The sequence below is a fragment of the Emydura macquarii genome, unplaced genomic scaffold (genome assembly GCF_026122565.2).
Source record: "Emydura macquarii macquarii isolate MOO-44397 ecotype Brisbane River unplaced genomic scaffold, CSIRO-AGI_Emac_v2 contig_2422, whole genome shotgun sequence".
In the NCBI taxonomy this organism is placed as follows: Eukaryota; Metazoa; Chordata; order Testudines; family Chelidae; genus Emydura; species Emydura macquarii.
In genome coordinates, this window is record NW_027132559.1 from 42,271,426 (window position 1) to 42,295,270 (window position 23,845).

The window sequence follows — 23,845 nt, forward strand, 5'->3', positions numbered from 1 at the left end:
ACAACCAGGAGATTGCAAGCCCAAAAAGTGAAGGGCTGAGAGGCTTAATTGAAGGTGAGGGTCCATTTACTAGCCTGACAGAGTAGACTAAGGAAGGTCAGTCAAAAGATGCTGAGGCCCCTTGAGAGACCACCCAAGAAGTGATGACACCGTGTCTGTCTGGCAGAGTTAGCAGTGCGAACAGTGACTGTGAGCAACTGGTTCAGCAGCAAGTGCAGCCACAGGCAAACTGAGGGCAGGGCTGTGTGAGCCCACTGATTAGGGATTAACTGTAATTAATCATAGAATCATAGAGTTGGAAGGGACCTCAGGAGGTCATCTAGTCCAACCCCCTGCTCAAAGCAGGACTAATTAATGACATGGTGATGTTTGTACCTAAGGTATTTTTCTTACTACTGCAATATCTCCTTCCACGAAGGGACTGGTTTTTCAGAATTGCTCAGCAATTTCAGTTCCACTAGATGTCCAAGAGAGCTACAGCTGCTCAGTACCCTTGAAAACCAGACTCTGCTCTGCAAGCAGTTACCACTATTTTAACAATAGTTCAGTGTAAAAGGAACATAGGATTTCTATCTTCAATGTCAGGAAATGATCTACAACCACAGCCTGGATCCTATTTGTATTTGCTGCCTTACAACAAACAAGCATACCGTTACAGAGAGTAGTTCCACTGCACTCCAAGGCTACATACACACTGACCGCCAAAGATCGATTTTTCCAGTTCAATTGAGCGGCAGTGAAGACATGCTCAATCGATCTGGAAGTCGATCTAATAAAACCACCTCCCCAAAAAGCGTAGCACTGTGTTGACGGGAACACATTTCCCGTCGGCACAGTGCAGTGGAGACTGTGCACTAAAGGGAAGTTACGAAGTCGACAGGAGTTATGCAAGCTACTCTGTGTAACTTGTGTAACTCCTGTTTGCTGCTGCTGCATTTTACCGGCACCAGAGTAGACCAGGCCTCAGAGTAGTGGCACTGACAATAATAAGAACATTTATAGAACAGGTCTAAAAAGTACCTTAGTCTATGGCAGGCTAACTTGCTCATTACAATATAAAGCATTGTTGGCTCATTTGTATGTTGTGATTTCTTTACCCCACCTGCCATGCCTGCCTTCAGGGAATTTCTTTACTGCATCCTGTTTTAGAAGAAAAAAGTTAAATGTTATTAAGTTACAAGCGTGGGGTATGTGTGTGGGGAGTTTGTGTGTACGTGTGCACGTTCCTTCAGTATTATTACATGCAGGGAAATGAAAGTTCAGTGATGCCGGTATCATTATAGTGGTATATGGTACTCCCTAGAATAGTATCACGAGTATAAAATTAAATGACAAATTCAAATATGCTTTAAACTGTGTTACAAAAGCGGCAAAACTGTGTGAAGTCTGTGCTTGGCAGCAAACTACAATAATTGGATAATTGAATCATGAACACTTCAAGCTGTAGCCAAATCCTCTTTGTGGATGTGCCTTTCATTTTTGGAACTGATGCGCTGACATAGAATCCTGACAGAGATGCAGCCTGGGGTGGATCCAGGGCTGTTTCAATGGAAGGCTCCAGGTCTCCTGTGTGGGTTCTCCTCCTGCTAATTCTTAGTGCATTGACAGCCTGGGGCACAAAGATAGTGTGGCAATGGGGCTCCCGGAGTTGGTTGGCCAAAGGTGCTCAAATATATGGTGAGTTGTTACAGATTAGAAGATGAGCACCTTCTGGTGGGGGAGGGCAGCCCTGTTATCAGCAGAGACTCCCCAGCAAGAGTGAAGAGCAGTAACAGCAGCAGGGCAGGGGGTGAGGGTTGGCAGGGAGGACCAACCCCACCTGGACAAAAGGCCTCAGCAGACTCTTGAACTGTGAGAATTGAAGGGGGAAGAGCAGGGAAATGGCCAATATGTGGGAACAGCCACAACAATTCCCACATCCCTGGACATGTAAAAATGTACACACATAACTTGACCTATGGCTTTTTTTGTTTTTGTTTTTTTAAACAAACTAGTGCTTTACTCCAACCCCCGTTCTCCATCACAGTCACAGACCTTCTGCAACTAGACCTGCTTTCTTCATTTTCCATGCTCTTCTCCATCCTTCCCTCCCTTTTCCCCTTCTCTTCAGTGTCTGTCGTTGTCATCCTTCTTTCCTGATCCTTTGAGTCTGTTAATTCATTCCCTCCAGCCATTCCCCCTCACCTCACCTCTGCCCTCCCTGCTGTTTAAAAAGAAACAAAACCTGTGTGATTTAATCCAAAGAGCTGTATTAAAAAAGCATGAAGGTTGCAAAATCAAGGACTCAAAATCAAGAGTTGGGAAGTGCTGGAATTCAGGTCCCCCATGCAACTTTAATGTTCTGTTAACACAGGTGTTTAGGGGTTTTTTAATGTCATTTCCAAAGTTTTGTTTGGTTTTTTTTAAGCAAACTTGAAATACAGGAATTCCATCATGTGACACCATAGTGACCCCGAGCCTGTGACATCAGCAGGGTTCAGAACCACCGTTTAGATCTCAACTGCTTCAGCTAACGGAGTAACTGTTGGCGCCAGCCACTAGAGTGGTATGAGACGTACACTTTGCCAGTGGGTTTCACAGGTGTTTGCTGATAGCAGAGGAATGTAGAGACTTGAGATTCATTGGATTCAGTTCCAGATTTTGGAGGGGAGTGTGCTGTAGTGGCTATAAAATATGCTGCCCCTGTGCCCCCCGCTTGTCTCTGTGTCCCCCTCTGCTCCTATCCAACCCCCCGTCTCTTGGCTTCTGTTCTTTCTCTCTCTGCACCTATCATCCCCTTTCCCATCCATGGCTTCAATCTCCTTCCCCTTCTGCATGTATGTATCCTACCTCTTCCCCCTCTGCGTCTATCCAGTTCCTGCTCCCCATCCCTTCTGCTCTTATCAACTCCATCACCACCCAGCTCTTTCCTCTCTCCCCCTCAACTTCCATCCAGCACCCTGTTCTCTGGCTCCCACTCCTCTTCCACTCTGGCTTCTGCAACTTCCCTCCCTTACTCCTCTACATTCAAATCAGATGCTTCCTCCTCCTCTTCACTGCCTGGGCATCAGCAGTGGGAACACTGAGGCCTGGTCTACACTGCCGGTGAAATTCGGTGGCAGTCGATGGGAGATGCGCAAGCTACGTATAGTAGCTTGCGTGTCTCCCGTTGACTTCCTCACTTCTACCTACCATGGCGTCCACATTACGCTGCACCAATGGGAAATGCCCTCCCATTGACACAGTGTTACTCTTTTTGCAGGGGTGGATTAACGACTTCCAAATCAATTGAGCGGGTCTCCACTGCCGCTCAATCGATCCTGCAGAATTAATCCAGCGGTGCCGATGGTGCCACCGTCAATATAGACATACCCTCAGGCCTCAGAGCACAGAGGAGAGGCTCTCAGTTTCTGTGTGCAGTGCCACATCTGTCCCTACCAGCCAGGATGAGCAACTGCAGAGAAACTCTTTAGGACAAGTCTACACTACAAAATTAAGTCGACCTAAGTTACGTTGAGATACAGCCACTGCAGTAACTGAATTGTTTTTATATGTCCACACTACGCTCCTTGTGTTGGTGGAGCGTGTCCTCACCAGGAGCACTTGCACCGATTTAACTGCTAGTGTGGGGCATTGTGGGCTGGTTTCTGAAAGGCAGCAACTGTTGATGTAAATAACGTGGTGTCTACACAGAGACTGCATCGACCTTACTACATCAACTTAAGCGCTACGCCTCTCATGGGGGTGGAGTCATTAAATCGGTGTAGTGGGCAAGTTATGTTGGTGGGAGCTACATTTTAGTGCAGATGCTTAGAGAGTTAGGTCAACATAAGCTGCCTCATGTCAATTTAACTCTGTAGTGTAGACCAGGCCTTGATCAGCCCCTGCAGCTCTGGGATGGATCATGTTCAGTGCAAACTCCTAACAAGTTTCTATTCTGTGTGTGTGTGAATTGAGATTTTTCAGTGGCTTATTACTTGGTCAAATTTTAGAAAGATTTTCACAAAAGACACATCTGTGACACCAGGGTGACCCTCCAGCCAAATTTCAAGACCCGTCCAAAGCATAAAGGCACTAGAGCTTCTCAACAAAACAGCTGGAAGAATTTTTGTTTACAAGGCTAAAATAATTTATTTCCCCAAATCTCATTCTCAAAAATGAGTGCACTATTTTAGCGGAAACTTTCTAATAAATAAATAAATGAATAAATTCAGCCTGAGGCAGACATCTGGCATGGGAAACTACACCCCAGTGGTAAAAGACTGTCAAAGTTATAAGCAGCTTAAAACAGGATCTTATAATGGGAAGTGATGGTCAACCTTAACAACCGGTATCACTGGTAATAATAATAATAAGAAATTTGAAACTAACACAACATGTACCTTCCATTGTCGTCATCATTTTGCTTTTATCCTGGAGGCAGTATGGTCTAGTGGATAGAACACTGGACTTTGACTCCCGAGACTTGGGTTCCATTCCTGGCTCTACCGACGGCCAGCTGGGTGGTCTTGGGTGTATCAGGTCACCTCTGTACCTCGGTTTCCCTATCTATAAGATAATAATACTTATCTCCTTTAAATTCTTTGAGACGTATGGATAAAAAGTGTTATATAAGAGCTAGATATTATTATTTATTTATGTTCCCCTTCCTTGACCTCTACTCAGATATGTATGTATATGAGATATGAAAAAAGCGATGTGTTCCCAAGTCCAGATGCCTTGCACCACAGCATACTTGTCTCTCTCATACTACCATGCTGGCCCCACACTAATGTTTTTTAATGTGATAAATCTAAACACTGGTCCCACATTGAGTAATTACATATACAAAATGCCTTTTAAATGATCTGGTGCGGAATTTAGCAGCTGCAAACTTTTATAATTCCATACAATTTTAAAAAGAAGGAACATTTCCCAGCTTTTCTGGCTAACCTTGCAGCTGTCGCCTCCTGCTCTATTTTTCCTCCTACCGTTTTGAAATAGCGCCTGCTGCCTGTCACAACCTAAGCACACTGGGCACTCAGAGCCTTATCACTACAGAGCTAACTTTCCTCTCAGTGTGCATCCCACTAATGTTAATGGGGAGGTACAAGTGCACAGCAGAGGACAGATAAGATATACAAATCGGAAAAGCCAGAAGCAATGCATTGACTTTGTCTATTTAGTTCCTTCACTGACTGGAAAGATAGACATAACAGACCTTTTCTATCTCTGATTTCTATTTTCCATGTTGCAATCTTCCTAAATCAGCTTCTGAGATGGTTTTGTTGTCTTGCAAATCCACTTGCATGTTTACCATTTTTGCAAGACGGGGTGACTATTCCTAGGCATTTTAGGCAGCAGCATTGCTTTTAAAGGTATACTTATGAAAACAGTTGTGTTTTTGTTCAGTAAAGTGGAAATTCTGGTTGGGTTTGTGAATAAAATTTTGAAGTCAGTGGGAAGTGTCTAAATCACTAGGCTCCTAAAACACTTAGGCAGTTTTGAAAATTTTACCCTGTAGCTAGAAAATTACTAGGATCACTGAACTATTCTTATGCCCACACAGATCCTGAATGTGCTATCTGGACAGAGCCTCACTTCCTACTTCGTATGTTGTGACCTCAATAAAGCTGAAAATAGGAGACACTTACCTTGGAAACTCAAAAATATCAGGCCTTACAGGGGGATGTTACACTTGAGATGCTACTTGTAATAATGTTGAGAAAAGAGATAACGCCCCAGTGTTGAACCTAAAAATAGATACTTTGTCTGCTCTCCCAAGCACTCCATGCCCAATGGAGGGTGGTTGGAATTTATTAAACATACTTAGGAAAGAGCATATAAAAATGTTCAGGTCATTGGGAATATAGGAAGAATTTGCTCAGGGCCTATACATAAGTCACCCAGGGCCTCTGTAATTTGCAACATTTCCTAAAAAAGATTCTAAAAGATTTTTCTCCTAGAAGATTTTTAGTTGTAGTGTGGAAAATTACAAAGGGCAGCTCTACTCTAAAAGATGCTCTTTCTTTAAAGAAAAACTATGATTTTCTGTATGTTTCTCAATGAACTCCAGTTTAAAAGTGTTAGGTTTGCAAATAAAAAAATGTTGTTTTTAACTGCCAGCCCTGCAAATTCATCCTGGAGTGTACACCCAAGGAGGATTCTTTCCTTTTCCACTAATGAAGATTCTCCAGGCCAAATTAGGCATTTAATGATATCTGTGCACCCTGATTATCTTCCGATTATGACCTCAGCGACGCCTATGGAGTCCCATTGCTTTCAAACCCTTTGTCCAAGAGTGATTGGCTCTGTAAATAGAATTCAGTGCACAATTCTATCTGTTCCAGGGGGGTAGCCGTGTTAGTCTGTTTTTAGCAAAACAATGAGAGTTCTGTGGCACCTTAAAGACTAACAAATTTATTTGGGCATCAGCTTTCGTGGGCAGAAACCCACTTTGTCAGATGCATGAAGTGGAAACTTCAGTTTGGTAGGTACATATACACATGCAAGGATGGGTGAGTTACATTCCAGTGAGGAGGGCAAGTGTTAAAATTCTATCTGTGAAGCATAAGGAGGAGTATAATCCAGTTCACTCTTTCCTAACTGTATTAGCTCTGCAAGATTAACAGGAATAAAATATATAAAATTTACATTGGGCACTAAAGTGAGAAGGTCTATGGCTGAGGATGCATAGGTAGCGGCCCTCTTGAGAAAGGAGGTCTCATTTTTAAATAGTCGCTTTTTAGAGAAGAACAACGTTTTAAAAGTCTCATTGTAGTAGTATATTGCAAATTAGTTGTATGTCTTCTATTGTATCACTTTGAGTGGTGTATCCACCGCATGCAACATTGGAAAGTTACCTTCAAAGAATGGCAGTACGTTTTAGCTTTCATGGTATTTTCAAATTATTGTACAGCATGTTCAATGAATGAGTAGTTAGCGCATATACAGAATGGAATCGTGCCCTTTAGTATGACTGCTACCAGAGGAGCGGCTGCCCTCTTGGTATTACCCAGCACAAGCCAGAAAGCTCATCACTGATATTGTATACACACATTGAATGGAATAGAAAGGTTTCAGTCCCTACACAAGTATGTGATGAAATTGGTGCCAGAACTAGTACATTATAATGAAGTCTACACATTCTGTTTGTCAACTTGCGGCTGTAAGTCAGACGCACGCTTTAGAAGTTAATGGAATTTGTGCTCTTTCCCCCCTTCTCCTTGAAATAACATTTATGGATACAGTTAAGGGGGGGAACAATATTCATTCAGCTGTCGGGCTGTTTATCCAAACCTGCTTCTGAGTGCTGCAATGTATTCAGTTGCCAGGGATGTTAGTCAAGCAGGGAAATTGAAGTTGATTTCTTTTGTGCAACAGCTGCAGAACCAGGACATGCTGAGGGCAATGGTGAAGAAAGCTGAGCTGGAAATCAATGGCAAACTGATTGAAACAGTGAAGAGGCTGGAAGATCCTGTGCAGCGACAGCGCATCCTGGTGGAGCAAGAGAGGCAGAAATACCTCCACGAAGAGGAAAAGATTGTGAAGAAGTTATGGTAGGTGGGAAAACCTCTCCTAGGGCTTTGAGCTGGTTTTGTTGTTCACACTTGGTTTTTTCCTTTATAGAATATTGACTTCACTGTGGGACCACTCATGCAGGGAAGTGCTACTTAGCATGCTTGCTTTTTTCTCCTTTACATAATTCCATGCACTCTGACGGGCTGAGAGAGAGCAGGGAGAGTCTGATTATGGTTGTAGAATTACAACTATGCACAGCCGGGCAAAGAATAGATTTTTTGGTTTGCTGACACTAATGAAAAAATGGGGGGAGAGGTTGGCGGAATTCATTTTGGGTCAAACCAAAGCAGTTTTTTTTTTTTTTTTTTTTTTAATTTTCAAAGAATCAGAAGTCAGAAACAAATTGTTTTCGGTTGAATGAAATGTTTCATTTAGATTTCAACCATTTTAAAACACTTGGTTGGTTTTAAAATAAAATTTAAAAGAAATTTTGAAACAATAATTTGTTTTGAACCAAAAAATCAAAATATTTCATTTTTAAAATGTCAAAACAAACCATTTCAATTTTTTTTAGCTTTTTTTTTTTTAACTTGAACAATTTGGCAAAATCAGCACGAAGTCACAAAAAATGTTGGTGTCACCAAATCTGCATTTTTCACCAAAAAATAAGTTTAGCATCAAACAAATTCAACCATTTCTATTTCTAAATTATCATACATTGTGCAAATCAATGGCCTTTGATTGGGTAAGGGACCTTAGCTAACTGACAAAACAAACCCCTCTGGTATGATTAGGTTCTGTCTTCAGAACTGTCCATCCATATGCCCATAACAACATGACCCCTCAATATCTGACATTGCCCATGGCCCTCCATATACACAGATATTAAATAAGATTTAATTCTAAATAGAAAGAATAGGAGGGACTAAATTTTCCTCAAGGGACAAAGGGGTTCAGTGGGAGATAATATGCTTGGAACACTGTCGCTATACTTAATTCCATAGTGCATGCTAGGATATCGCATGGAATGGCACTGATGATATGGGATGGGGGAGACTTGAAAAGGAAAAACAAAGGTTAATTAAAATAAATTGTCAATTATGTTAATTCAGGGAAGTCCTATGGCCTGTGTTATGCAGGAGGACAGACTAGGTGATCCCAATGGCCCCTTCTGGCCTTAGAATCTATGAACATTCCTCTTACCATTAGGTGCTGGGATTTTCCATGCACACCCCTACGTTTAGGACTGCATTTGCAGGATGTCTCAAGTGAAGACTTTCTAGAAGAGGCTTTTTTCTCAATTCTTTGGTTTATTGAGATTGAGGATGTCCAATTGTTTAGTACAGCCCTGATTTTGCAAATGTGATGCAATTGGTTTCTAGACCCAACTAAAATCAAGAAATGGTCTAAATAATTCTAACACTGACATTTTGTAAGATACTATTTAATTAATTAGTTTTTATTACTGATCCTTATTTACATCTGGCCACATCTGAAAAATTGCTCCTTTATATACAGAGAAACTTCATAATCAGCTTCTTACTGCAAACTTTAATTGTGGTACTCTACCGTATCAGGAGTGCTGTTATTTATAAACAAAGAGGGAAGGCAATCTTTTATGTTAATCTATGAGTTGCCAAATGATTCAGATTTACTACAGAAGTATTGCATCTGTGATTATAAAGAATAATATCAATCTAGGAATTTGTGTTTTCTCTGCAAGATTGTGAATTCACAGTATTATATACTGGTAAATATTGCTATAAATTAGCTCACAGTTTTAAATGAGCTACAGATAATTCTGTCCCCTATTACTGTCCTGTTCATCAATTTATTCACATGTTGTGTATTAGCTAAATCCTAGACTGTGTACTCTCTGGGTCAGGAGTTCTCTTTAGGTATGTCTACACTGAAATTTCAGGGTCCTAGAGCCCGGGCTCCGGCCTGAGCCTGAATGTCTACACTACAATTAAGCAGCCCTTTTGACCAAGCCCCATGAGCCCAAGTCTGTTGGCACAGGTCAGCTGCAGGTTTTTTATTGCAATGTAGACATACCCTTTGTGTTCTTTGTTCGTAACAATGCTAGTAGAATGGGACCCTCAGTGGGGTAATGTGCTACTGCAATGGTTCTTATAAATATGCATTTAAGATAAAATTCTCCTTTCTGATTGCAATGTTGAACTTTCTTGTCTATAATGTTTAGAATTCATTCCATATACAGAACTTTCAATGACTGTACTCCTCAACTCCTATCAGAGGAAGTTCTGCTCATGAAACAAGCATAGATTATGTAACATGGTCCAGATCTGCACTGCAGCTAAGAGACTCTGGGTTGGGAAGGAGAATTTATTCCTTAATATATAGGACAGATTCTTAGTCATCACACTAAAAATGTGAAACAAAAATTCATCAGCAGCATTTACCATCTATCCTAAAACTTAAAATACGAAATTATATTAAATAGAATCTAAATATTAGTTCAGCCTTCTACAGACATGCTCAAACACACATGCACACCTTAATGAAATATTTTTCTCAATTGTCCCCATTGGGACTACTCAATAAAACTGCTCATAAGCCTCTGTGCTAGCCGGATCAGGCCCAAAGAAACACAGGGTATGTTTACACAAAGAAAAACCCATGGCACAAAGTCTCAGAGCCTGGGTCAATTGACTCAGGCTTGTGGGGCTAGGGCTGTGGGGCTAAAAATAGCAGTGTAAATGTTTGGCCTTGGGCTGGAGAGGCCCTCCCCTCTCCCCAGGTTTCAGAGCCCAGGCTCCAGCCAAGCCTGAATGACTGCATTGCTATGTTCAGCCCTGCAGCCCAAGCCCCGCAAGCCCAAGTCAATTGACCTGGGCTCTGAGACTCGGTGCTGCGGATCTTTTATTGCATAGATATATCCACAGTAATGAAACACATCCAGTGTGCTTTAGGCTAAACTGATGGTGTTTGTTAGTGATGCTGTCAGGGCATACATCATAAAATTACTTTTCTAATGTCCTTTGGTACCATCAGGGGAAGGTTAACATTCTATATAGAAGCTTTCCAATTACTCTCAAGACTCATAGACTTTAAGGTCATAAGGGACCATTATGATCACCTAGTCTGACCTCCTGCACAACGTAAGACACAGAACCTCACCCACCCACTCCTGTAGTGGACCCCTGACCTGTGACTGAGTTACTGAAGTCCTCAAATAATGGTTTAAAAACATCAAGGTACAGAGAATCCTCCAGCAAGTGATCTGTGCCCCATGCTGCAGAGGAAGGCAAAAAATCACCAGGGCCTCTGCCAATCTGCCCTTGGGGGAAATTCTTCCCCAACCCCAAATATGGTGATCAGCTAAACCCTGAGCATGTGGGCAAGACTCACCAGCCAGACACCCAGGAAAGAATTCTCTGGAGTAACTCAGAACTCACCCAATCTAACATCCCATCACAGGCCATTTGGCATATTTATCGCTAGTAGTCAAAGATCAGTTAATTGCCAAATTAAGCTGTCCCATCATACCATCCCCTCCATAAACTTATCAAGCTCAGTCTTGAAGCCGACTAGGTTTTTTTCCCCCACTGCTCCCTTGGAAGGCTGTTCCAGAACTTTGCTCCTCTGATGGTTAGAAACCTTTGTCTAATTTCAAATCTAAACTTCCTGATGGCCAGTTTATATCCATTTGTTCTTGTGTCCATATTGGTGCTGAATTGAAGTAACTCCTCTCACTCCCTGGTATCTATCCCTCTGATGTATTTATAGACAGCAATCATATCTCCCCTCAACCTTCTTTTGGGTAGGCTAAACAAGCCAAGCTCTTTGAGTCTCCTCTCATAAGGCAGGTTTTCCATTCCTCGGATCACCCTAGTAGCCCTTCTCTGCACCTGTTCCAGTTTGAGTTCATCTTTCTTAAACATGGGAGACCAGAACTGCACACTTATAATGGTACTAACACCTGCCTATCTCTCCTGGAAATACCTCACCTGATGCATCCTAGGGCCGCATTAGCTTTAAGCTGATAGTACCTCAGACCTATAAGTAAATGCACAATAAGAGGACTGAAAATTATCATGTCTCAGGCTATGTCTAGACTGATGGCAGCAGATTCACTGCCGTCAGAGCCATTTATCTTGATTGATTAAGCAGAAGTGGAGACTCACTCGGTCGACCTGGAAATTGATGCTATTAATCCACCTCCGACAGGTGGAGTAACGCTGCGTCGATGGGAATGCATTTCCCATCTGCACAGCAAACTGAAGACACCGCGGCAAGTAGGAGTTAGGAAGTCGACAGGAAATAGGCAAGCTACTCTACATAGCTTGCATATCTCCCGTTGACTGCCGCCGAATTTGGTGGCAAGTGTAGACATGGTCAAAGTCTTTTAATCGTTTTCCTATCCCCAATCATAGTGCTATAGACTTGCTTCATTAGCATCAAGGAGTTTCAGGGTTTCAGCTACATGTGTAAAAATGCATTAATTACCCTGGAATATGAACTTTAGCATTTCCTGAAGGAGCACAGAGGAAAAAACTCTTCCAGCTTTTCTGGATCTTGGTTTAACTCTCCTTGCTGCTACTTTGAGGAATATCTCCAGTTGGCGAAAACAAAAATCATGGCAGTTTCATCTTACAAATGAGAGAGATTTCTATAAGCCAATTTAAATCAAATTCACTGTTAGCATGTTTCTGCTGGCATCTGTAGAACTGTGCCAATTTATGTTAGAAGAGAATTGGGACTTCGGTTTGCTCACAGCGAATATAGATATCCAGTGAAGACTAGGGAGCACTCTTAGACAAATCAGTCTGCCTTGAAGGTGTGCAGAAAGCTCATTTCATGTAAACTAGATCATTTTGCATGCCTAATGATAGTACTTTCAAGCAGAAGTTTTTAGTAAATTCTATTGGATCCAGCCAAAGATGTGATACAATACCTTTTTAGATGTCAGTTACCAAATACCAGCCTTAAAGCTTACTAGATACCAAAGGCAAATTGGGATAATATGATACGTCTGTCACACTTTAAGTGAAGGATACATTTATAAATAGTTTAGGAAAAGCTAATATATGATTAATAGATGTGATAAGCATATTACAGACGTGAGTCGTATGTATTATAGATGGTTAGAAGCACATGGATAGAAGGTCTTGTAGTTGGTTGTAAACCATGGTTATAAGCAGCCTATTTTAAAACTATTTCTAAATTGTGATAGAATGTACAGACATATCCAGTAAAACTACATTAGTTACCAATGCTTTACATGGCAAAACTACAATGCATGGTATGCTGCACATATTGTCAAAGCCAGATTTAAACCTTGTGTGTCCCTGGGCACAGCATCTTCAGCACCCCCCTGGCCCCTGCCTACAGGTGACCTTTGTATTTTCTATGCGCTGGGGGGTGAGGAGGGGCGGGGGCAATCAGCTCAGCCAGGTCTGGGTGGAGGAATATGCTCACCCCTGGGGTCCAGCTTCTGGTCTGGCCAGGGGGTGGGGCCTCAGAGGGACAAGTAGGAGCAGGATGGTGGGGCCCCAGGAGAGAGGAGGAAAAGCAGGATGTGGAGCCAGAATTCCGGTGCTCAGGCAGGGCACCCAAATTAGCCAGGGCCCCTCGACATGGGCCCCATTGGCCCATGCAGTAATCCACCACTGTTTAGGTGCCCCTAGAACACCAACACCCCTAGGCATGTCCCTACTGTGCCTAATTGAAAATCGGGTCCTGCATATTGTGCAAAGTTCTCTCTCAGAGCTAGAACACGACGTATAGGTGAAAACTTATAGCATTTCTAACCATAGTAAAATAGAATAATCGTTCACATACTGGAATACATCAAGCAGATATAAAAATAAAGTGCTCTGATTATTTTTTAAAGTAAGATTTCAGAATCAGAATTTAATAGTAGAATTTATGATTTTACAATTATTTTGAAGAACGCTAGCAATAATTCTGCCTTGTCTGGGAGCAATCTGTGTCTATAATTGGAGGAGGTGTCATTGACATTGCTGAACAGTCTCTCGGAATCTAGTGTAATACATGTAACCCAGATTCTGGAAAACACATTTTTAAAATTCTAATACCTAGAATTGACATAGTACCTTACATGTTCTGAGAACCTAACCAACATTTTTTAATTATTTGTTTTGATTTAACTGATTAACTGATCAATATTAACTGATTCTCTAATAGTCTGTCTATATTTAGTCTGTGTATTTGCAGTGCATTAGCTACCTTATCTGTTAAATATATATATAATATAAATATAATATGTTGCTCATATGATTGAAATATCCAGGATAAATTTCATATTTTTCATATACAGTGACACCATCGGAGGCCTTTGGAAAATGCGAGCATTTGTAGAATTGGGTTCCCAGATTCCAAGCTAGAGAGTCAGCTTGTTTCCCCAGCCTGGGCAGAGGAGGGGAGGAGAAAACTGCCAGGAGTTTCTGCTCCTGCATAGATAAACTCTGCAGGGTTGAGGTTTTATTCCTGTGGAGCTCCAAAGCTCTTCAGGAGTGGAGCATGTTCTTTTGTAGTTGACAGCACGAAGTAGTGTAATTACATATATTCCTTTGGCGGTTCCAGTGAGTAATTTCAAGATCAGAAGTGTAGTTTGGCAGAAGGACTGCGTGGGAAGGTGTTTGTGCTGAAAAATCACCCTGTGAATCCCTTTCCTTTTCTGCGTTGGGCTGTCGAGCAATGATGTGTACTCAGTGATTCAAGAGGTTCTGAAAATGTGCCTCCAGGCTTGCTGCTGTGTAGTCAAAGAACTCTCCCTTTGTGAACAAAATTGAGACAGACCCCACCACCTGCTATTTAGATGTCTCCCGTCTATCCCTGTCTATATGACAGTGTCCCTTACATGCCAAAAGGCAATTGTACTGCTCCAGGCCTGCTACTGTCTCCCCCTTGAGGCCAGGAGCACAATTCAAGGTTCTGGTCCTAATTTTTGAGGTCCTAGATATCAGAGAAGCTGCTTTTCCATTCCTGACTCACAGAGCCAGCTGGGTGTATCAGGGCCACTGGAGCCACTGTTCCCCAAGATGACGTCCAGGGGAGCTTGTAGCAAAGCTTCAATGGTCGTTGGTTGTGGAGCGACGTCCCAGAGGGCATGGGCTAACATCAGCATTTTCTGGGCATAAGGACGGAAAGCTGAGGGTTTTTTGCAAAATCTTTCCCATATTGGCTTTGTTCATCAGGTGGTATCCTGCCCTTTGTGTCTTCTTTATTGAGAAGGCAAAGATAGGAGCGTATGTGTTACAGCTGTGTTAAATTCCACTGCCTGGGTCCTTGTAAAAGAAGAAGAATATCGTTCAGTTGGTGCCACCTAGTGGCCCCTTTTATGATTTTTCCTCTCGATGTTAATAGGAGAGGCTTTTCTGTGATCTGCATTTGTATATGGAGACCTTCCAGGCTGGTGTTCCTAAAGTTAGATCACTCAGCACAGGTGTGCCATATTCACATCTGCTCCATTCTGGCGAGCAGGCAGATTGCAGTAACACAAGTCCTTCTCTCCAGGTCTTTGTAAACGTTTTTTGAGCTTTTCAGACCCTGTCGGCTCACAAAGAGCCAAGTAAACCATCTTTAGGGACAATGAGCTCCGTTCAGCTCTCAGCATCTCAAATGTGACTAAAGCACAGCACTGCAACTGGTGAGAGAGACAAGGTGGGTGAGGTCATATCTTTTATTGGCCCAACTTCTGTTGGTGAAAGAGACAAGCTTCCGAGCTACACAGAGCTCTTCTTCAGGTCGCTACAACAACTCTGCAAACAAGTGATAGGAGGCTTTCATTGGTGTCAGCTATGTAACAAAGGTGAGGTGCTGACCTGATGGAAGTTAAGAGGAGCACTGCTAAATGTCCACACTGTATTTGCTCACTATAGCCTTCCCCAAGGATTAATCCTTAGTGTAGAGACATTGTGGAGCAAAGAGATGCATTTATAAGGGCAGAATGCAGGATGTAGTAGTTGTAGTCAGAGGCCCCAAAAAGCTGCTGTTTGTTATTTGGCTTTCCATAATTAATTAGTTGGGCAGCTTATGCTTTTTTCAGTCTGTTGGCAATTTCCTTACTCTTTTCTTTACAACTGAACAGTGTAATACGGCTCACTTATTTTGCTACGTTTTTATATCATGCCTATTACTTTGATATCTGAGTGCCTGGCTGTCACGCAAATCCATCACTGAGTTACCTAACTCTTAAATATCACTGCTCATCCATAGATCTCAAAGTGCTTTACAAAAGAAGTATGATTAGCCCCATTTTACAAATGGGGAAACTGAGGCACAGAAAGGTGAATGCTGACTTCAACACATCTGTGTCCACTTCTGTTTCTGAACTGCCCAAGACCATCTTAGGATTTTCTCAGATACATTTGATATTTTAAATTATTTGACAAATAGTTTATACAAATAATCTTGGTCTGCGGGTTGTTAGCGAGCTGTTTATTGCATGTATTTGATAGTCAAGCTCTCCTGTTAGTTTTAATTGGACATGCTGTTGTTTCTGTTTGCTAAATGGATGTGTGTAACTCTTAGACTCAGGATTCAGATGTGATTACTTACATTTGTCAGTTCAGTGTATTCAGGATATTCTCTAGTATGAATATAATGTTTGCTGTTTCTAAGAATATTCCTGCTAGTAAACTCATTAGCTAAAATATTCATTTGAAAGTGGTCACAAAATGGATGTAAATGAAGGCGGGTTTTTATTAGACAAGTATTAATGACTTTGGGAAATTTTTGTTTGTTTGTTCTGAGGTATTCACACAGTGCTACTGTGCTTACGTTTTGTGTCGTTTGTGCCTGCTGGGGTCAGGGGAAGCTTATTTACGTGGTGGCGTGTTCCTTGAAAAACCTTCCGTAACGTGTGCTGCATCTGTTTATTTTATTACTCTCAGCATACGCAAAAAACCCAGTGTGTTGAAAGGAAGTCACCCTGCTGGGAAGCTGGAGTTCTAGCTCTCTCCTGCACACCCTCCTTTTAGGCACTGATAGTTATTTTCAGTACCAAGCTAGTAAGGAGTCAGTCAGTAGCAGTTTTTAAGGCGCTGTGATACTTCTGGTCCAGATTTGCCCATTTGACTCCAAATATTTTCACAAAATAAAACTCTAATATGGAAGTTCAGTTCAAGTTATATTTCTGCTTATTTTTTTAAACAGTGAGCTTGAAGGTTTTGTTGAAGAACTGAAGAAGGACTCCACAGCCACCAACAAAATAGTGACACTAAAAGATGTTGAAGATGGGGCTTTTCTTCTGCGGCAAGTAGGAGAAGCTGTTGCCACCCTCAAAGGTGTAGTGTCTCTTTCATTTCTGGTTTGTTTTAACACTTGGGACTGATATAGGTTTCCCTCTTGATCTGAAAATTGATCTTCACCTTTTTCAAAAGGTCTTGTGGGTCTGCGTGTGTGGCCTCTCCATGGAGGCAGGTACATAACTGTTGAAGACACACATTTACATACTCAACTCTTTTTTAAAAAAAATATAGCATTTGTCACTTTCTTTTGAACTTTGTGGTTCTTGTTTTCGCAGGCGAGTTTCCAACGTTGCAGAATAAAATGCGGGCGATCCTCCGCATTGAAGTGGAAGCTGTGAGGTTTCTGAAGGAGGAGCCCCATAAACTAGACAGCTTACTTAAACGAATCCGCAGCATGACGGATATCCTTACCACACTGAGGAGGTGATTGTTTTCCAGAACTCTGAATAGTTCCAGCAAGGAGGACGGCAAAACCTTTTCCATTCAGAGTGGAAAGGTTTTCAGAGCCTTGTCTTGCTTATAGTGTTGTATGTATAGCCCCTCCCTTGAGGTATAGCTTTTTTCTCTCTAGTACTTGTTATCACCAATATTTGGAGCAGCTTCTCCTTACTCCTCATGTGGGTTGGGTCCTAGGTTCTTTTTTGGCACCTGCTGACTCCTCACTGTACCAATACACAGGTTGCTGTCCCTTGAGAAGGAAGATCAAGGAGCATAAAGCCCAGTACATAGGTGACAATAAGATAAATAAAAACAAACTCCAGCAAAGGAATAACAGACCAAAAATAACAGCCTAACAAAGGGGGGCCTTATTGGAAACAGGAAAATAGGGGAAGGAAAGGGTTAACTAATGCATTTATAAATAAATCAGTTCTCCACTTCCTAATGTTCACCAACTCCCGGTGCCCTCCCAGGCATCTTGAGGCAAATGGTGAATGTCCTGAGACAGTGTTGCAGTGCTGTGGCATTTGCCAGCTTAGACCAGAAGTCCCCTGGGTGGGGCAGGCTCCTCTTCTGACTCCAACTGGGCTTGCTGTACCCTGGGCTGGAATCCTGCTGAGGTCTCAGCTGTCACAGTGCCAGGTTGTATCTCACTCTCTGCTGGATGCTGGTCATTTCAGTGCTGGAACTGCATGATCTATGCAGTTGAAGTCTTACAGCAGTGTAAAATCTCCCTTCATGGGAAGTGGGAGTTTAGCAGGATCTCCCTGAGCTGTGCTGTCTCTCTCTCAGCTTCTGAACCAAAATTGAGACTAAACTCTGTCCTTTGGTGTAGAGTCAAGCTATCCCCTCACAGATGCTATGTAGCTCTGGCTTGTCGTTGGTCCAGTGAAGTATTTGTCCAGATTGCCCCCGTTGTTGTCCCAGCAAAGCTTTCTAACTCTTTCTGTCCCCAGACCTGATTCCAAGCGTGCTGAGAAATTAGGTCAAAGGATCTTGGTAGCCATTATTGTTGTTGTCCTTCTGGGAGGGCCCCTGTAGGTTCAGTCTGGAGCTCTAAGAGGTGGGGATTAGGTATGGGTTCCTCTTGGAACTTCCTAGCAGCATATTAAATCATGATTTCAATTGTTCTAAGTAGACCCTCTGTGTAGACCAGCTACAATTGTTTAGTAGACCTAACTAGGGATGGGTTGACTCCATACACCCCTGAATGTTGGGGACACTTGGCTCAGGATCCACACAATGTGGGTTTGTGCCCCTCTGCAACCCAATCAGCTGTAGACATTTTACACCAATCGGTGTTAGATCAGGCGCTCTTTGTGTACACAGCATGAATCCCCCAAAATACACCACCAAAAATAACATATCTGGGAATGCCAGGAAATGCCGTAACTCTCTGAATACCAAAGCCTCACTAACAAGTTTTGGTTTTTACTAGAGAACTGGAAACAAATGGCAAATATTCTGAGGTATGCCTGTGGCTTCGTGGAGTTCTTTACTCTGGGCTTTGGAAATGAGAGATGTGGCAGAAAAAAACAAGCTGTACTTGAGATTTTTCAACCACTAAGTACAACCATTATCCATATTTGTGAGAAATTATGAGCAGCAAACAAATGTTAATTTTTTGTGAGGTAATGAGAATTGAATTTTCTTACAACTGGAAATGAAATAACCAGGACCAAGGAATCAAAAAGTATATTGTTTTAGTAACTTTCTGCTAAATACCTAGGCTATAGCAAAATCTAAGTTAAACATCTACCTTGTGAGTGTGTGTGAGGGAGAGAGAAACAGAGAGAGATGAATTTAAGGCTTAAGGTTGGCATCCTTAATATATAGACTAGAAAATATCTTAGAAAAGATATTCCTGTATAGGTAGAGGGATGGACTAGCTCATCTAACAGATCTTTTCTGTTCTAATCTCTCTGATTCTATTAGTCATTATCAGGAGCATGCACAAGGGGGGGCAAGCAGGGGTGACCCCCCCAATAATCATTGGGCACACAGGACACAGAACTCCTCTAGCCCTGTGGCTACGGAGGTGTGCGGGGAAGAGGGCTAGGGGAAGAGGGCTAGGGAGCTCCTCCCAGCCACAGGGCTGCGGAGGTAGGGGGAGAAGAGCAAGCTTCTGGCACGGCCGGGGGGGAAGGGCAAGCTTCTGTCAGGGGGCACAGGAGGGGCACCAACAGTGCCTCTCCAAAAGGGGTCAAATTTAAATTCCTGTGCATGCCCCTGTTCATTATTTATTCTGCCAAGCTTACATCAGAAAATACCTATAACCTTTTAATTTCTAGTTTCCTTTCACTTGAAAATTACCAAATTGATATCTGTTTCCAGCTGGGTAGGAAAAAAATGAGTTTTTGCCAAAAGTACATTTTGTATCCAGATTACATCCAGGGGTCACCCAATAAAGGGGAGGTTTAAAACAAACATGGGGGAAGTATTTCTTGACACAATGCACAGTCAACCCGTGGAACTCATTGCCACAGGAAGTTGACAAGGTCAAAAGCATAACTGGGTTCAAAATAGAATTAGATACATTCATGGAGGGTATGTCCATCAATGGCTATTAGCCAAGACTGTGAGAGACTCAATCCCATGTCCTTAAACCTCTGACTGCCAGAAGCTGGAACTAGATGACAGATGATAGTGATAGTTACCCTGTTCTGTTCATTCCCTCTGGTACTGGCCACTGTTAGAAGACAGGATACTGGGTTAGATGGACCATGTGTCTGATCCAGTATGGCAGTTCTTATGTTCTTATTCTAAATCTCATAAAGCGAGCTTTATTACTGAAAAGCTGACAGCTTCTGTTGGATCATGCACAGCTTTCGTACAACTGCTTGCCAGAAATTGCTGAATTTCGTTTCATGTTTGGATCTTTCATCACCCCTCCAGACAGACAGGAGCTTTGTCAAGTAACTTGTTGATCCACAGGCACTATCTGAATGCTTTGAGTAGCTTTCTACACTAAGAAATTTACAATTTTAAATTTTGCATAAATATACATTTCTTCATTGTGATTAAAGAATCTCATGCTGACTGCGTATTCTTACTTGTATTCAGTTTAGTCGGAGCTGTGCCAGTCCCAGGATATTAGAGCGACAAGGTGGGTGAGGTAATATTTCTCTCACCAGCAGCAGTTGTCCCATTAAAATATATTACCTCACCCACCTTGTCTCTCTAATATTGTTACTTGTGTTCTCTATGCACAGAAAAATGTCATTGCTTTCTATTCAGTTTGTAACATTAATTCAGTTTTAGATAGAGCTGGTAAAAAATCTGAAGCCACAAAATATGTTGGCTGTGTCTATCTTAACCTATACTGGGTAAACGTCTTTAAAGGTAGAAATATAGTATCTGTGTTCCAAAGGGATTTACAGCAGCTAAAAGAATGTAGAACACCTGAAAAAGAGGAGCTTAGAATGGAAACATTATGTCCAACCTTTTCAAACCTGGATGCCTAACTTTGCCTTCAGTGGGACTTCTAAAATTCAGGCCACTGACTGTATTTCTGAGTCTAAACATAGATTTGAAAACTTTTGCTCAAGTATCTTTCCTTTAAAGAAGCACTAGAGGGAGCCACCATTATAAAGTAAGGCCAATGACTGGACTAATTATACGCTAATGTAATAAATAATGAATGCAGTTGTGTGTGATTTGTTTTGATAGACATGTTACAGAAGGTCTGCTAAAGGGCGTGGATCCTTCCCAAGCCATGCAGTACTCTGCCATGGAAAAGGCAACAGCAACGGAAGTTCTGAAAAATCAAGAAGAGCTAGTGCATGTCCAGGGACACCCACAGCAAAACGTAGCTGGAGTTGCAGCAGAGTTGCAAGGGTCCTTGGTCAAGTCAGAAGTTCTACCCTTCTCTACAATGACAGTTCATCATGTGCAGAGCTCTCCTGTAGTCACACATCAATCGCAGCACTCTTCAGCACTGGTCAACCATACCCAGAATTCTCCTTTGGTGACCAGCCATTCTGTAGGTTTGTCAGCAACAAGCCATCACACCCTCACCATGCCAGTCACTGTAATGACGTCCACAGCAGCAACCCAGCAAGCACAGACTTCTCAGTCACCACAGGTCAATGGTACCGTTATGCAAAGCCTTTTTATTGAAGAAATTCACAGTGCAAGTACTAGGAACCGAGCTGTATCAATTGAGGTATAGTGTATTCTCTTTAACCAATCATACTGTCTTTGGGCCCGAGTTTGACTTTACTGGGAGCTGCAAGCATGCATTTGAGATCTTAGGTAGGATTTCCTAACATACCAGTGGAGATCTGTGTCTAATTTCCAAAGAAAAGTCCACAGGAGTTGGGCCCATAATTTCCTGAGGCTCTTCTGAAAATCTTGCCCCTTATTTTGAACCAAGACAAAATGTAGTGACATGTTTAAAAAACAAAACAAAAAAAACCCCAAAAAAACCCACCTTTTTTGGGAATGGGGTAAGGGGAAGATTTTAACATCAGCCCTGAAATCTCTGTATATATATATATATATATATATATATATAAGTATGGAAATGATCAGCAAGGTCACCTAAACAACCTTAATTTTGTGAAGCTGGGGAACTCTGCAGTACATGGCTTTGCTTCTATACATTTTTGTGATACATAAGTATGATTTCCTTCACTCTCCTGTGCTCCAGGTGTGTAATCTACCTAATTTGAGCCCAGTCCTTACCAAGTTAATAGCCCCAAACATTAAGTATCTTCTGTTAAGTCTCATGGTAACATAGGAGGCAGTGCATTGTAGCCACACTTCTAAATCTGAAATCCTATATACTTTTGGGGTTGGGGATGTCCTGTCCAGTCTTCCAGAACATGGTCTTTTGATGAAGCTACTTAAGAACCTCTCCTTTTCCAGTCACTGCATTTGGTCTTAAAGATGACTGGAGTATTTTGCTGTAGTTCCATAACAACACTTTATTTTAAATGCTACAGGAATATGATCAATCCATCAATCTGAGTAAGGAATCCCAGTTAGATCACCTCTCAGTTATGAGTCAAATGCTGTGAAGATGATACACAGCATTTGTAGCTAGGACATCCTTGGGGCTTATGGTAGTTCTGTGTGGGAAGACACAGGAGCAGAGTTAAAGATGTTTAGGTGACCTTAGCATTGTGTATTTCCCATATTTTTTAATGATTGGTTAATTTTCTGTCACTTTAATATGCAATTTCCATTTGGGGGTTTTGAGAAAACTACAACATGCTGTTAAGGGTTTTCTCCTTATGCAGTGGCTAAATATTTAGGATCCTACCTCCAGGTCAATACCTGCTGTGTATTGCAATAAGAAGCCCCCAAGAGATACCTATATAAGCTACAGTGCAGGTAGGTAACTTTTTGATGCAATGAGTGAAGTATGTGCAGCCTCCATTACAAGGCAGGTGAAACAAAAACAAAAAGGGAACTAAATAAAGTAATCTGAAGCCAGAGCATTTTTCATCAGTTTAAAAAAAAATCAATCATTACTCACTTACAGAATTTTGTCAAGACTTTTTTGTTTGTGATTGGTCTTAGCAACATATTACTCCAAATGCTCGCACCAACATGGGCGCAATGGTAACTATGATGTGTGTTTTTAAAACAACATATAACAGGCATTGTCTATTTTTAAACACTATTTTGCACTTCTGTAGCACCTTTCATCTGTGTATCTCAAAGTGCATTACAAATATTAATTAATTAAACCACCAAATACCCTTGTGGGGTGGTAGGTATTATTATCACCATTTTACAGATGAGGATACTGAGGCACAGAGACTTACACATTTGCTGGATAATTCTGGGTGGCAGAATGCAAATCTCCTGACTCCCAGTCCTATACTTTAATCACAAATGGACAATACATTAAGATTCTTATTCTGTTTTTTTAAATTTACCCTTGCTCCTTTACATTTTAAACTTTTTGGGGCTATCTTTTTGTTCTGGTTTATACAGTGCCTAGTGCAATGAGGTCCTGGTCTGTGACTAGGACTCCCTAAGACGATGATTATACAACAAATAAATAATACCTTTCCTTTCATTTTTGAGTAAATGTTTGTGCCTTCAGAAGTTCAGAAAGAAACCTGCAGAAGGGGCGGTATGTAAGTTTTCTCAGGCTGATTTGACTTGCCAAGTGTGCTGTATAGAAAACGATGTTGCTACCTGCATTCTGGAGGCCAGGGCAGACAGTTGTAGTATGTTAAGTGTGCTGAACAATATGCACTGAATATTTGATGTGAAACATTGCCCACTAGGAACTGAACAGAAATCAGGAACTTCTATTACCACATTACAGACCAGCTCTGAAAAAAATTAACCATATTTGATTCATAATGTTTATAATTTGGAGGTTTAGAAGCAACGGAGTACAGACAGAAAATCAGAACGCTAACTGAATGCTGTGCTTTTTCTCTTCAGAAAGCAGAAAGGAAATGGGAAGAGAAAAGACAGAACCTTGATCACTATAACGGAAAGGAGTTTGAAAAACTCTTAGAAGAGGCACAGGCCAATATCATGAAATCAATCCCTAACTTAGAGATGCCTCCGCAGTCTGCAGCCTTGCCAAAAGTGGATGCAGTGGACAAGTTAGAGGTGTCAGGTAAGGTTGGCAATGGTAAACTAAGAGTTTGCATCTTTGAGGAAATTAAATGAGAACTTTTTAAAAATTAAAACGATACTTTAAGTTTATATATTTACTT

The 23,845-nt window shown here is 41.7% G+C and overlaps 1 protein-coding gene across 14 annotated transcripts in view; it reads left to right on the plus strand.

Annotated features, from left to right (window-relative positions):
- KIAA1217 (KIAA1217 ortholog) overlaps positions 1-23,845 on the plus strand; it is a 323,146-nt gene that overhangs the window by 276,173 nt on the left and 23,128 nt on the right. For all 14 annotated transcript variants that reach the window (XR_010922379.1, XR_010922380.1, XM_067562372.1 and 11 more), the window contains 5 exons: positions 7,342-7,517; positions 16,624-16,754; positions 16,994-17,141; positions 20,826-21,321; positions 23,565-23,745. Coding sequence is in view for 12 of the 14 variants with exons in the window: in XM_067562372.1 (XP_067418473.1) it covers positions 7,342-7,517; positions 16,624-16,754; positions 16,994-17,141; positions 20,826-21,321; positions 23,565-23,745 (1,132 nt within the window). In the remaining 2 variants the exon portion in view is untranslated. The remainder of the gene's footprint in view (positions 1-7,341; positions 7,518-16,623; positions 16,755-16,993; positions 17,142-20,825; positions 21,322-23,564; positions 23,746-23,845) is intronic.